The 18190-nt window shown below is 42.1% G+C and overlaps 1 protein-coding gene across 1 annotated transcript in view; it reads left to right on the top strand.

The window, feature by feature from the left end:
* oprl1 (opiate receptor-like 1) overlaps positions 1-13658 on the top strand; it is a 36181-nt gene extending 22523 nt beyond the window's left edge. The window contains exons 4-5 of the mRNA XM_052059525.1: positions 195-285; positions 10455-13658. Of these exons, the coding sequence (XP_051915485.1) occupies positions 195-285; positions 10455-10999 (636 nt within the window). The 3' untranslated portion in view covers positions 11000-13658. The remainder of the gene's footprint in view (positions 1-194; positions 286-10454) is intronic.
* The last annotated feature ends 4532 nt before the right edge of the window (positions 13659-18190 follow it).

Here is an 18190-nt window from a genome sequence, read left to right as displayed (position 1 = left end):
TTATTTTTTTAAATAATTACCCTAGCGTGACAGCCTGACTTCCTTTTCCTGTCAGCGCTCTCTCTCGGGACACACCACTGTCAGTTCCGCTCAAAGAACCTAAGCGGGGGCGGCTTTCATTGGCCTATTGGGCAATTATAATTGAGCCTTCTGCCTCTCTACTTGAAAACTAATTACTTGTCATTTTTGTTCAGGTGGTGAATATCTGTGTGTGGGTGTTGGCCTCAGCCTTTGGAGTTCCAGCCATGGTGATGGGGAACGTTGAGGAGGAGCAAGAGCATAACAGTCAGTAACTAAGCACATTGCATTTACAGCACATGCGTACTGTCTTTTCCATATGCACAATACATGTGAGCCTGTATATATATTTATTCATCCCGGATTAATATGCAAAATGATACACAGTGGCGAAACGGTGCCTCCCAGCCTTTATTTTTCGTTATCCATTACTGAAGAAGGTTCATGGGAACAAAAAGGTCTCAAAGCTATCTTTCAGTAGGACCCTGCAGAGCTGCAGTATGCGTGAGCTTGTTTCCAAATGTGCTTGCTCGCACTTTCTTTTTTTTTCTCCAGCTTTTATGGCACACTGTCTCACTAATGGTCTTGACACATGCGATTTATGATCACTCAAGTTATTTGCCAGCAAAGTGACTCGGTCGATGTTATGAATTCTCGCACTGTGGCATTTAAACAACATCTGTCACGATTTATATCATTTGCAAAATGGAGTCAAATCTCACATTTCTTTTTTGGGTGTGCAGTTAAGTGTTGGTTTGAATTTATGTAATTGCAATGAATACCAGGTATTAATTTGAAGTACGGTGTTTATTTGAGAGGAAGGCTTTATTTTTACAGATGTTTTGAGTAAAGCTTGAGTTGGATGCCCCGTATGTCCAGAAATTGGTCCGCAGAGAATTCGATATGAGCTATTGTGTTTTATTCTTAGTTCAATTATGCAATGCAAGTAGGGTCGGAAAAAATTGTACCTAATGTAAATTTTCACATTGTCACAGATGATACTAGACACACCTTCCTGAAAAGCGGGAAGGTTCATGTTTGGACACCAGAGTTTGGAAAAGTATCAATCAATCAAACTTTATTTATGCGGTGTTTTTCAGACATTACATGCAACACAAAGTGCTTGACATGGATTAAAAGTAACCCCTCCCGATAGAGGTCCTCAAGGACACACACACACTCAAACGCACACACAAGCAGATTAAAAATAGTTATGTAATGACCTAGGGACCCGAGGCTATGTAGAGAACCATCCAGGTGAGTAGCCAGAAATTGCACGCGACTAAGACCGTTGTTACATGAAAATAATATCCCTCAAGTAAAGGGAAAAGGTAGCCCTCCAAATAATTATGTGAGTAACATTGAATGAGTCGGAAAAAAACCCCGACTCAAGTCCTGAGTAACTGGTAACTTCAGAATTAGCAGATCCCTGTACACTCAAGGTATGGCATATGTGGATTCACCTTTGTGTATTATTTTATCATTATTATTATTTTTTAGATGATTCATTTACATCTTTGCCATCAGTGCTGGGCATTGCAGATTGCTTTTCTTCCTGCTCCTGTTGAATGCACTGTCTCCAGTGAGAGACATTTGGAATACAGCATTGCATGTTGCAAGCACACACTGAAACAGCCTCTTGTATGTTCCTCAGGTTGCAAGTGGAGTTATTGTAGGCTGAAATGCTGACATTTGAGTCAAATATAAGAGACAATGGTTGGTTTGTAGTCCATTCATATATATATATTTTTTAATTTTGTAATAGCCATTCACCCCAGTTAGGTGAGCTGGAGCTGTTCTCCAAGTGTAGACTTCTGCCATTTTCTATTTAAAAATAAAATAACAAAAAAAAAATGTAAAACACACATCACTTTGAAAATTGTGCATCATTGTTCGTGTGCATTCATGAAACAGTCTGCCTCCATTGGATTGGTGAAACAGAGTCATGTGTCGTAAGTCTCTGTGATGAACCAAAATAAATGACACAAGCAATAAATACTCTACCAATAGATAAAATGACCTGAAGCAAGCGGAATATGGATATGGATCACGAAAAATCAAATGTAGGTGCTGTACCTGCGGTGAGATTACAGCCTAAGAAGGCTGAGTAGTAAACAAGCAAGCAATATCTTGAAAACACTCAGATGAGCACCACTGATGAGTCATCATTTTACCTCACAAACACTTGTGTAATCAGTTTCCACGTGTGACATTTTCATCTCGAGTCCATTGATCTGTTTTTTGATTGCCTCTAAAAGCAGTTGAACATTTCAATCATGTTGGCCGCAATAGTTTCCGTGCCGCACCCGCTTTGATGCTCTGGTGAACTCCATTTCATTTAATGAGATGTCTATTAGCCCAACACACAATCGCTCCACTCCAGTCAAACTTTATTGCCGCTGTTGGTCCTCTTCCATGACAACAGTGAAACTCTCGGAGGATCATCAGTGTGAACTTGGCTCTTGCTTGCTTTCTGCAAATATTTGTTTTCCCTTTTGTCAATTTCTGGATACATTCTTCTCTTATGGTTAGGTTTCTAATGTTTCTATGCCATTTGAAAGCTTTTGTACATCTTATATGACATAATACTGTAGACAAACAAATATTTGCAATCATGAAAGAAGCAACAAATTTAAGTGAATTTGGATAATTTCCTGCAGCTCACCTGATGATGTCACTAATGTGCCAAGTCAACTCTGACTTGGCACATTAGTGGGAAATGTCTAGCTTAAGTTTCTCTTTCAAACTGCAGGAGCTAATTTACAATATCCAATGAGCAGTGGCGGCTCTAGACTCTTTTCCCTTGGGTGGTGAAGGGGTGGCACGAGGTTCAGTTGTGGAGTCATAGATTGTAACCCCCCCCCACACACACACACACACACATACACACACATGCACTTATTATTAGCAATGCACAGGTTTGCTCTTCCATCCGAGACTGTGAGTGCCTTTTCCAGTTAAGGGAGTTGAACCCGTGGTCAAACGGCCACAAGCCGTATTTCAACCACATGGCAACCCACGGCGTCCTCAGTGATGCATTTTAGAAGGTTTCTAACATGGATTCATCATAGATTTAGTGTGCGTGTGTGTGTGTGTGCGTGTGCGTGTGTGTGTGTGTGTGTGTGCGCGCGCGCGTGTGTTCACATGGTGTTGTTGGTGGCACTCTGCTGCTCTGCATGAGGCCCAACAGCTTCCCCAGAGGAGGTCCTGTTTTGCCAGCTGGCCTGCTGACAGAATGGCAGCCCACCCCTAATCCTGTGGTCACGCAACCTGCTGAGCTATCTTGTCATTTTGAATGAATCATTTAACATTAAACCACATACTGGTCATCAACTTTTTTGTCTGGTTACATATTTTAGAAAATACTTTTTGTTGGTGAGGGTTTGCCCTTTTTGCCGCTAGTTCTTATACAAAGCAAAGCAACGGCAAAGCTAGTAGCATTATCTAGTAAATTAAACTCTGGAAAACTGTTTTGTACTTTTGAGTTGATCTGAAATCGGAAGATGAGAAAGCACCATGCTATTTGTAAATTTCTAATCTAAGATTTTTTTTTTAATTACAGGTTTTATTCCGGGTAAATCAAATCAGGTCCTGGTGCTGCAAATCAATGCACTTTTGAGAAATGTATGTCTAACAAGTATAATCTTCTAAAGTTAAATTAGAATCAGAAAACCTAATTTTGTTATTGCTTGAAAAATACAAGATGCTAATTTTATACACAGCAAGTCAAGTCAATAATGACCACAGTCAAGATTCTGTAGCTTCACCATACAGTGGCAGTTACCATGGCAACTACAGAATCAGAATCAGAATCTGAATCAGAATCAGAATCATCTTTATTGGCCAAGTATGTAGAACACACAAGGAATTTGTCTCCGGTATAACACGCTGCATTAATATCATCGTAAACACCAAAATCATTGAACCATTTTAGAGTAACCAGTAGTTTTGTAGTACCATTTTGTAGTACAAGAAGAGTGACTACGTCAGTGACTGTTTAAGGAGTTAATGGCTAGAGGGAAGAAGCTGTCTAAGTGTCTCCTGGATTTGGTGCGCATGGATCTTTAGCGTCTGCCTGAGGGGAGTAGCTGGAAAAGGTGGTGGGCAGGGTGCGGGAGATCCAGGAGGATTTTCCGTGCCCTTGTTTTGATTGTTGAAGTGTGCAAGTCCTCAAGAGTGGGTAGGGCGGTGCCAACGATTTTTTTCCGCCGTCCTAACTGTCCGTTGAAGTCAGATTTTGTCCTTTTTTGTGGCGGCCCCAAACCAAACCGTGATGGAAGAACACAGGATTGATTCGATGACTGCCGTGTAGAACTGTCGTAGCACCTCCTGTGGCAGGCCATGCTTCCTCAGCAGCCTCAGGAAGTACATCCGCTGCCGGGCCCTTTTCAGGGTGGAGATGGTGTTGACTTCCCACTTCATGTCCTGGGAGACTGTGATTCCCGGGAACTTGTAGATCTCGACGGTTGACACAGGGCAGTTGGATAGTGTGAGGGGCAACTGTGGAGAAGACTGTTTCCTGAAGTCCACGATCATCTCTACAGTCTTGAGCGTGTTCAGCCCGAGGTTGTGTCGGCTGCACCTGAGCTCCAGCTGCTCCACTTGTTGGCGGTACGCAGACTCTTCGCCGTCTTTGATGAGACCGATGACCGTGGTGTCTGCGAACTTTATGAGTTTGAAAGCAGGATCTGTTGAGGTGCAATCGTTTGTGTAGAGAGAGAAGAGCTCTCTACACAAACGATTTAGCTCAGCTAACTTTTAAAGGCATATTGCTTGTTATGACCAGCATTATATGTAAATTGATTTTACATGTATTTAATTCAATGACAACACACACGCACACACACACACACAAAACCATGTTCTCATTATAACCTTTTAAGGGGGTTTCACAAAATTAATTTGATATTAAAGTCAACTCATGAAGACAGTTTGCGCCATAAAAACCCCAACAAAAAAAAAGGTAGTGTTCCAGTGTTCCCTTGTAAGATAGGAAAGCCATCTTACCCAGACATTTGAGAGGAAGCAATATGCAGTAATTCACGATGTAAAATATTGAACATTTGTGTCTTTATGAGTGTGTCTGTGTCCAACATCGTCACAATTTGCGTCGACAAATTAAATAAAAAGCTCATTGACTGAGGCTTGACTTAATGAATGCCATTTCAGGCCAAAAATGCTTCCCTGCAACAATGGCAATGCGCAGTTACAGCGATTGGCGGAAGAGATTAAGTGGAAGGGGACAATTAACATTTGGGAAGGTGAGACATTTCGAAAGAGTGATTGCCACTAAAAGCTATTGAGTGAATGACCTTTTCTTCTGCTTGTATGCAACATCCTGCACTGGACTTCCTGCGAGCGCGCTTAGAGCTGACGTAGCCGATGAATGACACAAAATAATTGAATAAATAAATCAAACTGTACCGTGCACTTGCCTATTGTGTTCAGGGAACATGTGGAAAAGATCTCATGGGAATACAAGTCATCTTGTTCAGTGTTAAACTGCCTCCATTACAAAAGCTTTATCCTCCGCACAGGTGTTTGAAGAAACCATTTAACATTCTCAACCATCATGAAATATGTTAGGTATTGATTAGATATCATTTGGAAACTATAATGACGGTGTAGTTCACATTGTATTTCATTTCATGGAAAAAAAATAAACAAAAGAACACAAGGTCAGTTAACTATTAATTCTCACTGCACTTGCTCACCAATTAGGCCTGGTCTCGAGGAACGTTTTTACTCTCTACTAGATTACTGACAAGCATGTTGAAATAAATAGCACGATAATCCATTTATATATACATTAGTGCTGTGAAACGATTAAAATATTTCATCGCGATCAAATGTATAATTTCATAATTAATTATGGCTAATTCTGAGTTAATCACAGATTTGTGTCTACTGTATTCTAAATTTCTTTTGATTTCTTTTTCCCCATTTTAATGCTCTCATCAACATGGAATCTTGGATCAGTTTTCTTTTTGCAAAATGCAAATATTTACTGAAACAACAATTTCGATTTTCAATTTTACATTAACACTTTTCACTTGGAGCAGTTATTCAACCTTGGAGCACATTTTATTATTTTAGAGCATCGTAACATCCGCTGTGACATGGAGCCGCATTAATCTCGCGAAAAAATATTTATCGAGTTAAAATTGTTTTCAATTAATGCTGAAAATATACATATATATAAATATATATATATATATATATAATATGTGTGTGTGTGTGTGTGTGTGTGTGTGTGTGTGTGTGTGTGTGTGTGTGTGTGTGTGTGTGTATGTATTCTCCTCATTATCAGCTCGAGCATGTTCTCATAGTTGCACATTCTTGAAGTCAGTGCATCGATGAGCCGTCAGGCAATGAAAGTAATGAGATTACTGGTACTCCAAAATCCCAGATGATAGATCAAAGTATCTGCAAAATGTCTAAAGTCTGAGGAAAAAAACAAAAACAAACAAGAAAATCAAGCGGAAGGGAATCTTACCAGGGAGATTGTGACATGTGGTGGAGGGAACATCACTTAAGGCTGAAAGAAAATGAGATGAGAAACAAATACAGACCTTCAATCCCCATAAAGGTTTGAATATGTTGTAAAACTGTAAAAAATATAAATAAATATGTTTGATTGATTATTTTTAGTTTATTATTCTTCTCCTCGTGCTTTATTCCTGAGTGTCAAATCGGACCAACCTGACATTTTTGGGGGCTTGTCCGGGATCTGAACCCGGGACCTCTCGGAAAAAAAAGTGAGTATATATTGGATAAAATGTGAGTACATATAAAGAAGGTATCTTTATTAAAAGCAGAAGTGTTCTTCATTGCAGGCATAGTCAATTAATGATTGCAAGCATAAGCATTCTTCTTTACAATCATAATCAATTTATCATGTCAGGCATAAGCGAATGTATGATGACTAAAAATAATCAATCCAACAAAATTTAAGAAACTAATAATTATGAATAAATATGAAACACCAACAAATAACACGTTTCAGCACATTTGTTGCGCTTGCACACAGCATATATATATATAAAAATCCTCATCTCACCCCTCGGGTGGTGTCCGTCCCTCATTCAGCTCGGGTCCTCTACCAGAGGCCAGGAAGCTTGAGGGTTCTGCGCAGTATCCTTGCTGTTCCCAGCACTGCACATTTCTGGACTGAGATGTCCGATGTTGTTCCCGGGATCTGTTGCAACCACTCATCTAGTTTGGGGGTCACTGCCCCGAGTGCTCCGACCACCACAGGCACGACTGTCACCTTTACCTTCCAGGCTCTCTCCAGCTCCTCTCTGAGCCCTTGGCATTTCTCGAGTTTCTAATGTTCCTTCTTCCTGATGTTTCCATCACTTGGGACCGCTACATCCACTACAACGGCTTTCCTCTGCCCTTTATCTATGATCACGATATCTGGTTGGTTCGCCATTACCATCTTGTCAGTCTGGATCTGGAAGTCCCACAGGATCTTCGCTCTGTCATTCTCCATATATATATATATATATATATATTCATTCATTCATTCATTCATCTTCCGAACCGCTTGATCCTCACTAGGGTCGCGGGGGGTGCTGGAGCCTATCCCAGCTGTCTCCGGGCAGTAGGCGGGGGACACCCTGAATCGGTCGCCAGCCAATCACAGAGCACACAGAGACGAACAACCATTCACGCTCACACTCACACCTAGGGACAATTTAGAGTGTTCAATCAGCCTGCCACGCATGTTTTTGGAATGTGGGAGGAAACCGGAGCACCCGGAGAAAACCCACGCAGACCCGGGGAGAACATCCAAACTCCACACAGGGAGGCCGGAGCTGGAATCGAACCCGGTACCTCTGCACTGTGAAGCCAACGTGCTAACCACTGGACTACTGGGCCGCCCATATATATATATAGGACTGGCAAAGGACATTATCGCCATGATTTATTCCATCAAATAATTGTACCATTTACATTACAATTTGATCCGGAGGAAGTCTTGTTTTGGGTGACCTCCTTTGAGCTTTTAGATGATAAATAGGTAATTACCCAGTGATTGATTTCACAGCTGACAAACGCCTTGGTTAAGGTCTGCTCTGTCTGCGTGTCACTCTCCTATTTCTGCTTATCAGTCTGTAGCCTCAGACACATTAGTCTCAGACTGCAGCCTCTAATTAAAAGCAATAAAGCGGCCGTCTCATCTTCTGTTACAGTCCCTCGACGCACACGTCATCTCTTTGTCCCTCCGCCATCAAGTGCCATTTCACATGCATATATTACCATCTTTTTCTTTTCGTCCGCCTTTTAATATGAGCATCGCTGGCTAAACACGTTTGTTGTTTTCATTTTTCATGCGCTCTTAATGTATGCAAATAACACCCGCATTTTCTGCAATTGAAAAGGTTTTTGATGTTTATGAGGCAACATTTAACTCGCAATGATTTGGGTCAAAGCACAAGCAGTGTGGCATGTTTGCCCTCCAATAAATCTGCTCAAAAGTGTCTTTGGCTCTGACTCCATCTTTCAAAAGGCACGAACAACGTACAGCTTTCGGTGACTGCCTGGGAATGGCAAGGTCATTCTAACAGAACGAGTTGCATCAACTTTACCCCATAAAGCAGATGCTAATGTGTATTTTGAGTCATTATCCTGATGGAAGACTCATGACCTGTGACCCAGACCAAGTTTTCTGACATTGGGCAGCACATTTCTCGTGAGAATACCTCGACACCCTGTACCAGATGCTACAAAGCAGACTCAGAACATAACAGAGCCTCTTCCATGTTTCACAGTAGGGGCAGTATTCTTTTCTTGGGATGCTTCATTTTTGCATCAGTGAACATATAAGAGCTGACATGGCTTGCCAAAAAGTTCCAGTTTTGTCTCATCTATGTATAGAATTTTCCCAGAAGCTTTGTGGCTTGTAACATGCAGTTTGATTGATTGATTTATTTATTTATTTTTGCTCGTTATTTTAAACAGCGCTGTCCTCCTTATTCATTTGGCTCAAACGACGATGGCTGGTGCAATCTGACACTAATGTGCCTTAACCGCGGAGTTGGCCTTTACATTTTTTGGGTTGCTGAGGGCTCTAATGCTTCCATTTATATTAGCCCTAGCTTCAATCATCAGCGGCAATGGCTCAGAGAAAAGAGTGTTGTCCAGTTACCACATCGTCCACTGTTCAATTGCCAATCTATCTGAGTTAATGTATGTGTCACGTTCTTGGGCGAGACACTTCACCTACCTTGCCTCAAGTGCCACTCATGGCTGGGTGTGAATGCTCGGTGGTGCTCGTCGGGGCCGTAGGGGCACACGGGCACCCACCCTTCCATCTGCCTGTGGCTACATACGTAGTTTCAATGCATCAGAATGTGAGTTTGTGACTGCATGAATCATGAATTCATTGTGAGTGCTCCAGTGTTCAGAAAGGTGCCATATCAATCTGATGCATTATTAGTATCATCAGTTTTTTTCCCCTTGCAGCCATGTCCAGGGAGTTTGGCGACAGTCTTGCCAATCGTAATTTTCTGAGTTGTGTGTGCAACTGTTGTCACAGGAACATGAAGCTTCTGGGAGATCATTTTCTTTCGAATCCCCCAAGACAACTTTCTCCCTCACTTTCTCTGGCTTGGTGTATTCAAACTCTGTCACCATCCTCACAGTGACTGCTTGTCACTACTCCTCACTTGAGTAGGCCGAATGACGGCAAGTTTGAAGACACCCGTAAAGCTTATCAAACACACCCTGGTTGAAAATGTGCCAATGTACCAATCTTTTCTTTTGTAGAGGTACCATATTTTTTTTTCCAGGCCTTTTTCTTGAGTTGGGTTTTTTTAATGATTTTGGTTGAACCACAAGTCAAAAGCTCAAAAGTCTGAGTTACATTGGTTAATTTTCATTATGTTTTTGTTGAGTAATTATGTCAGATTCACATTAATTCTGTGACCACTGTTGAGGTTTTCATTCATTAAGCTACCAACAATCTTGTTTGTGTGTGTATTTCTTTGTACTTTTCAATAAATGACTGAAAGTTCATCTGTGACTGTTGCCCAACTTCATTCAAGCAGTGACATACCTAAAGTAGCTTATAACTCAAATTTTGGTACGCAACACAAAAATCCACTGTGTCTCATAACTCAAAACACACCATGGGCATTTGTAAGTCAAAGGACCACTTGAGTATATCTGACTCGCGAACAACATTTGAACAGTCTTCAAAGAAGAATTTGGTACATTTTCAATGTTCCTCAGCAAAATATATTTGATGTTGACATGGTAAGAAGTCATGTGTGATATTTTTCTCTGTAAAAATGACATACTGGGTCACATGACCACACATTTCTGTCACTCAGTGCACTAACAATTCCAACATGATGTTGATTTGGTGATTTTCCCAAAAATATTATTATTTTTTTCTCATGTGTGTTTTCATTCTTCTCTGGATCTAGGCATCGAGTGCATCGTCGTCCTACCTGAACCACGAAGTCACTGGGATCCCGTCTTTGGCACTTGCGTCTTCCTCTTCTCCTTTCTCATCCCTGTGGCCATTATCAGTGTCTGTTACAGCCTGATGGTCAAGCGCCTACGCAGCGTCCGCATCCTGTCAGGCTCAAAGGAGAAAGACCGTAACCTGCGGCGCATCACCAGGATGGTTCTGGTAGTGGTGGCGGTGTTTGTGGTGTGCTGGACACCCATCCAGATCATGGTCCTGGCTCAGTCTCTGGGTTTCAACCTGAGCAGCTTGTCCACGTTGGTCGTGATGCACTTCTGCATTGCTCTGGGCTATGTTAACAGCAGCCTCAACCCTGTTCTCTATGCCTTCCTGGATGAGAACTTCAAGCGCTGCTTCCGAGAATTCTGCCAACCTTCTGCGTTCCTTCTGGACACCCAGCAGTCGGGCCGGATGAGGAGCCTCGCCCTGGAGGTAGCGGCCGCCTACACCTGCAAGGCCAACGGCGGCGGACCCGGCGGAGGGACTCCCAATCCGGCGTGACTAGGCGTGGAGCTTCCCCTGATGGGGGAAGATCCCCAACAGAGGAGAGAGACACCGGGGACGGGGAACTCCAACACCGAACTGACTCAGATTACAGCTCTCTAGCGGCACGAGCCCCCCCATCCCCCAACTATACGAGTGGCCTGGGGTGGGGGGGAGTCTGACGAGGACGATGGTGCAGAAGGGAAAAGAATCTGAGAAAACATTGAGTCGGGAAGACCGTATGACTGGAAAAAGTACGACTTGATCAAAACAAGAATAGAATTGACAGTGTAGCAGACATTTGGACTGGAGGTGGTGCTTCATTTGAGAGCGGTTACATCCTGATTCTTGGAATGCTCCACCACTTTGGGGAGATTGCTGCGTGTGTCAGAAGATAAACCCTAAATAGGATTTATTTTTAAAACCAATTCCCATGCTAACAAGCCTCAATGATTGCATGTCTAGTCATAGAGACAAAGGCTGGACCTGACTGGAGAAGGCGATCAAACCACTAAATTGGTGCTTTGAAGAAGATTGTATATTGACAGTGGAGGTGAAAGGACCGCAGATATCATCACTCTAAGCTTGGGAAAGGAAGGATCAACATGATGGTTGATTGTATCTTTTGAGGTCATTTTTTTCAGGCCATCGGGATGTATGAATTCCGGTTCTCTAATCCCGAGTGGGTCTACCAGATAGAGGTGTTCAAGCTTTAGATGGAGATTTTAAATTGGCTGTGAACATATATGTGTGTGTGTATAGAGATGACATAATGGGTCGTATGAATGTGACTTCAGCTCCATGACTCGACCCACTTGGGAATTCACCAGGTCGAAGCAATTATTATGCTGCATTCTAGAAAACGGGGGATTCCAAGGTTTCAGACCACCCACTGGGAAAAGTGCAATGGAATGCTAATCGATAGCCAAAGTGGGGGAATTTAATCAAATGTAGTGCTTTGTCATAGTCTTTTTATTTGTAGTAATAGCTTCTACTTGATATTATCTTTAATAGCAATCTGTTCTGCACGGAATTTGGTATGAAGATATGTTGCTATATTCTTTCCGCATGCAGTCATTTGGTTAAATAGATCGATATAAAAAAATGTGTTAGCCAGTTATGGGCTCTCCATTGTTGTCTTATTTCTATTTGCGTTACAAGGAAGATGTGGAATCCTCGGATACCTCAAGATCCTTCTTTCTGTTTTCTGGAATGCAACATCAGCCCAGACAAACGTGGAGCCTCTAATTGAACATTGACATTGTTCACAATCTGGCTTTTTGGGATAAGGGGTGCTTTGCGAATGCTGCGAGGAGGTGCTGTGTTGCAGTTCGCCGGTTCAAGGATCACTTTTGAGGGTTGGCTTGCGGGCCTCGTTGGAGTGCAAAGCACGAGAAGGGAGTCACTAAGCTGGAACCCCACCTCAAGGGATAAAGGGACTCACTCTCAATCTCTTCTTAGTGTCTTAAAGCTGACAGTAAAACTTCAACAAAAACCATCAAGGGTCATCATGATGCTGCACATTCTTAGTTTATTTATACCAGTACAGTACTCTTTTCTTGTCTTGTTTTGGTACTGTGCATCCTGATTAGGGCTTTAGGGCACTTGCCACAGATGTGTTTTTAGTATTTATGTATAATCACCACTTTTAATCATGGCTAATTGATTTTAGCCATATGATATCCTTTAGGGCTCACATGCTTGACGTTGGCTGACGAATGTGATGAAAAAAAAAAAGTTTCCAAGACCTGTTGTATGTAATCACTTTCACGTCTCCGGGGCTGGGTTCACACTGCATGTCCAATGAACCAATTGCAAATTAATGCCGTCTGATGTCTTTTACCGACGCAATCCATTTACACGTTTCAAGTGACGCATCTTCCAGACCATCTGTTTTTATGTTTACAAAACACATGAAACAATCCACATGCTCAGATGCACAAATTGCACGGAAATAACTCCACACTGGGTAGTTTCAACACGCAGGTCAACATGTTGAATATATAATCATTCAAAACTCAAACATTAAGTAGCTGATCAGCCACCTGCCGCCACACCCTGATTTAAATGATGAGTCGACAAGCTGCTGGTGTCAATTATTTAGCTTAACTTACTTAATGATGGACACACCTCAAATTATATGTGTCATATTCAATTGTCCACGCTTTCATAGTCATTTATATTTAAAGAAGGAAGACTCTTTGTCCAATTGCGACACACAGGCCCATAGAGGAATCCCATGAGCGTCCAGGGACGAACAGCATCAGTGTCTCCATGGCAGCGGTCAAGAGACAGTGGAAAAAAAAAAAAGAGCGGGGAGAATAATAATGGAAATCATAAAGGCAGACGCAAACATCATTGAGTTAAAGCTGGTGTGTTGGTTGGCTGACTCATCCTTTTGTATGAAACGACACGTAACCAGGGTAACAATGAGGTTCTTCTACCAGTAGGTGAAAATGAGTGAGGATGAAAATATAAAACAAACTCCAGCCATACACCTGGTTATACATTTGAAGGTGATCGCAAGATGCGAACATTATAATCTGAGAAGAGTGGCGTGGCGTTGTGACTCAATTCAAATGCACTTATTGAAAGTGTTTTCGTCCTTAAAGATCACTCTTATGTATCATTTGGTGTTCTTTTTGTTGTTGTTGTTGTTATTGTTGCGCAATAAAAATTTTTAAAAAAGCTAAAGAGAACATGTCAAGAGGGTGCACACGCTGACATTTACTGCCTGTTAAATTCCTGTACATTATTTCGTACCAGCTGCTTAAAGGTATTAACACGACTCTGATCATTATTTACCTCTGATCTCTCGTTCGTCAGTGTTCTCAGTGTGTAGATTAAAAAATAAAAAAAATGTAAAAAGTGCATTTCTGAGCAGGAAGGGACGTTTAAGTGCACCCGATTGCTCTCATCCGTTTACATTTTGCAGACCACATGAATGTTGAACCAATAACTGTTGAAAATCCAAAAGTAAGAAGAAAAACATGATATTAATGTTGCTATTTGATAATTGCTATGAAAATGTGCTGCTTCTCTGTTTTTGCTGTGCAGGAGACAATGGTATATCTTTGTATAATTATCTCATCTGATTGGAGGAAAACATTTAAAAATGTTTTTTTTTTTTTTCGGGCTCAACCTTTAAAAGCTATCCCTGTGTGAGATCACATTTATATATAAATAACTTTTAAAGTTAACACATGGTCATGTGTCAGTGCTGTTTGTATTGTATGACTCCAGGCACAGCTAGCTTATATTTAAACTGTATATAATTCAAAATATATATATACTTTTTTTGCACATGATATTAATAAAGAGATTGATGTTGATGAATGTGTTGAGTGTTTCTGTGTGCTGAATACATTGAAGAGTACACACCAATGCATACATTGGAATTGGATTTTTCATTTGTTGGACTATGACATGTTTAATAATTATATAGAAATATATAGCGTGATAGATCTAGAGATATGAATTAAGAGATAGGTAGATATATCCATCTATTCATTCATCCATTATACAAGCCGGTTATCCTCACAAGGGTCGCGGGCTAGCTGGAGCCTTCCACCCCAGCCGTTTTCAGACTGTAGGCGGGGTACACTCTGAACTGGCTGCCAGGCAATCGTAGGGCACACATAGACAAAACCATTCACATTCACATACACCCCATATAGATTGTTTCAACTACCATGCATGTTTTTGGAATGTGGAAGAAACCAGAGTACCTGGTGAAAACCCACGCAGGAGAGCATATAAACTCCACACAGGAAGACTAGAGCCCAGAATCAAACCCTGGACCTCTGCACTGTGAGGTGGACATGCTAAGAACTGGACTACTGTGCCACCTTCGATAGATATTGATAGCAATAGTCTTTACAGAGGTCTTTAAAAAATGAGCCATTGCTTCCACTTTAAAGTTCCTGCAAAGACATTTGGGGAAAAAAGGGACATTTTAAGACGAGTATTGTCTTGGAATTATCTACCCAAGTTTATTAAAATACGTGGTTTCTAAAGTACTATTAACAAGGCTCCACATCTGTCTGCCTGAAAGTCAAGTCAAGTCAACAGTATTTATAGAGCACTTTCAAACAGCCATCGCTGCATACAAAGTGCTGTACATGGAGCAATTTAAGATGCACAATAAACAGTAAGACAAATCGATAATAAAGGCGGTAGAAAGCACCAAGCAGTAAAATCAAGAACAAATCTAAGTCATGCTGAGTCGAACGCCAAAGAATACAAGTGAGTTTTGAGGAGGGCTTTAAAGATGGGCAGCGAAGAGGCTTGCCGAATGTTCAGTGGGAGGTCATTCCAGAGAGAGGGACCAGCAACAGAAAAGGCTCCATCCCCTCTGAGCCTCAGTTTAGTTCTTGGTACTTCTAACAAAGACTGGTCCACAGACCTGAGGCGCCGGGCAGGTGTGTAGGGGCGGATGAGCTCAGAGAGGTAAGGTGGCGCGAGATTATTCAGAGATTTGAAAACAAAGAGGAGGATCTTGAAAATAACTCTAAAATGAATGGGGAGCCAGTGAAGGGATGCCAGAGTAGGAGTTATATGCTCCCTCTTACGAGTACCAGTCAAGAGGCAAGCAGCGGCATTCTGGACCAGCTGAAGGCGCTTAATGGAGGACTGGCTGACTCCAAAGTACAAGGCATTGCAGTAATCCAGCCGGGATGTGACAACGGCATGAATTACTGTCTCAAAGTGTTCAAGTGAGAGGAGAGGTTTTATTTTGGCCAGCTGTCTAAGGTGAAAGAAGCTGGATTTAACAACGGCACCAATTTGCCGATCAAGTTTGAAATCACTGTCCAGTTTAAGGCCCAAGTATGAGACTGTTGACTTAAGATAAGGAGACAGGGGGCCCAAGTCTACAGGATGGAATGTACAAGGGCCACTGGGACCAAACAATATCACCTCACTCTTCTTTTCGTTGAATTTCAAGAAAAGAAAGGGCTGATAAATGTGCGGAAAACCTAATAGAAAGTTAGTGAAGAAAAATTACCTGAGACTTAAAAAATAAAGTCCTGACCTTTTCAGAGGGCTCCTGGTGTCAGTTCTGAAAGAAAATGAGAATCTAAAAAAGGTTACAGCTTTGAAGGTCAACACAATGGATGTGAGGTCACTAAACATCATTGTCCCCCACAACGGGCAGCTTATTAAATGTCGTCAAATACCACTTTTTAGAATGCAAAACACGGAATTCATCACATAGTGTGTTTGTCGCCGCTTCAACAGAGCTGTTTTTTAAAATCTGAAAACAGATGTACTGTGACCGACATGCAAATAGCAAGGCATCTCATTGACACCCTTGAGGTCATCCTGTGTGATGCACCACTTGAACCTGAAGAGGAACTATTTTTTTTTTTCGTTCTCACACTGGGGCAACCAACCCGACATTGCTGCACAAGCAACTGGTCTGGTTTGGGAAAACAGAACAACAGGAGTACAAACTGATAAAGGGGGAGTAATAATAATGGGAGAGCAGCAAAATCACACTTTTTCTTGTCATCTGCAGTCTTGTTTTGCACCATACTCCACCTTAAATCCATAAATAATTGATTACCCATGTTGTTTGACTGCAGTTCGGCGCCATTAAATTTAGATTTGCTTTTATTTCACAATGTTAATGATTTTTTTCTTTCGGAGAGATAAATGTAAATACAGTCAATATTTATATAAAAATAAAAATCCTCGTCTCACCCCTCGGGTGGTTTCTGTCCCTCATTCAGCTCGGGTCCTCTACCAGAGGCCAGGAAGCTTGAGGGTTCTGCGCAGTATCCTTGCTGTTCCCAGCACTGCACATTTCTGGACTGAGATGTCCGATGTTGTTCCCGGGATCTGTTGCAACCACTCATCTAGTTTGGGGGTCACTGCCCCGAGTGCTCCGACCACCACAGGTACGACTGTCACCTTTACCTTCCAGGCTCTCTCCAGCTCCTCTCTGAGCCCTTGGTATTTCTCGAGTTTCTCATGTTCCTTCTTCCTGATGTTTCCATCACTTGGGACCGCTACATCCACTACAACGGCTTTCCTCTGTCCTTTATCTATGATCACGATATCTGGTTGGTTCGCCATTACCATCTTGTCAGTCTGGATCTGGAAGTCCCACAGGATCTTCGCTCGGTCATTCTCCACCACCTTCGGAGGTGTTTCCCATTTTGACCTTGGGGTTTCCAGTCCATACTCTGCACAGATGTTTCGGTAGACTATGCCAGGCACCTGGTTATGGCGTTCCATGTAGGCTTTCCCTGCCAGCATCTTACACCCTGCAGTTATGTGTTGGATCGTCTCAGGTGCCTCTTTGCACAACCTACACCTTGGGTATTGTCTGGTGTGGTATATCTGGGCCTCAATGGCTCTGGTGCTTAGGGCCTGCTCCTGAGCAGCCAGGATGAGTGCCTCTGTGCTGTCCTTCAGGCCAGCCCTCTCTAGCCACTGATAGGACTTCTTGAGATCAGCCACTTCGGTTATGGTCCGGTGGTACTTCCCGTGTAGGAGCTTGTCCTCCCATGATGGTCCCTCTTGCAGCTCCTCATCCTCTGTTCCCCATTGTCTGAGACCTTCTCTGAGTACGTCATCCGTTGGAGCCTTCTCCTTGATGTATTCATGGAGTTTGGATGTTTCATCCTGGACAGTGGTTCTTACACTCACTAGTCCCCGGCCTCCTTCCTTTCTGCTTGCGTACAGTCTCAGGGTGCTGGATTTGGGATGGAATGCTCCATGCATGGTTAAGAGCTTTGGGGTCTTAATGTCTGTGGTTTGAATCATGGGTTTTATTCCATAATGTTATATTTCACTCCAGGTTATGTCATACATCTGACCAAGATCAAGGTGTCAGTAGTGACATGTCACTCCTTGAATTTGAGATTCAGGTCTAACATTGAACATTCCACCAGATGTACTCCAAGATCTTGGAGAAAAACTTTACAGGAAAGTGGAAGCTGCTATAATTGCAAAGCTGGAGAAACTATATACAATTTTTTCAGAACAGTAATACTGATTCATCATGTTCTATTCTGGCAACAAAATGTTAAACTTGTCCCTCTCTCAAATGTGATTGAGTGCAGGGGTTTCTCTTTACAAGAGACCTTGGACCGATCCAACACGAGGTGTCGAAATGAGAAACATAGATTCAAATCACTCTCATTGACATTTTCAGGGACACGCTCTATTAATGAAACAATGTTTATTGTTGTAGTACAGTTA

Source organism: Hippocampus zosterae, chromosome 2 (assembly GCF_025434085.1).
Source record: "Hippocampus zosterae strain Florida chromosome 2, ASM2543408v3, whole genome shotgun sequence".
NCBI lineage: Eukaryota > Metazoa > Chordata > Actinopteri > Syngnathiformes > Syngnathidae > Hippocampus > Hippocampus zosterae.
The sequence above is the reverse complement of the archived record's forward strand: the minus strand, read 5'-3'. Positions and strand labels throughout refer to the sequence as shown.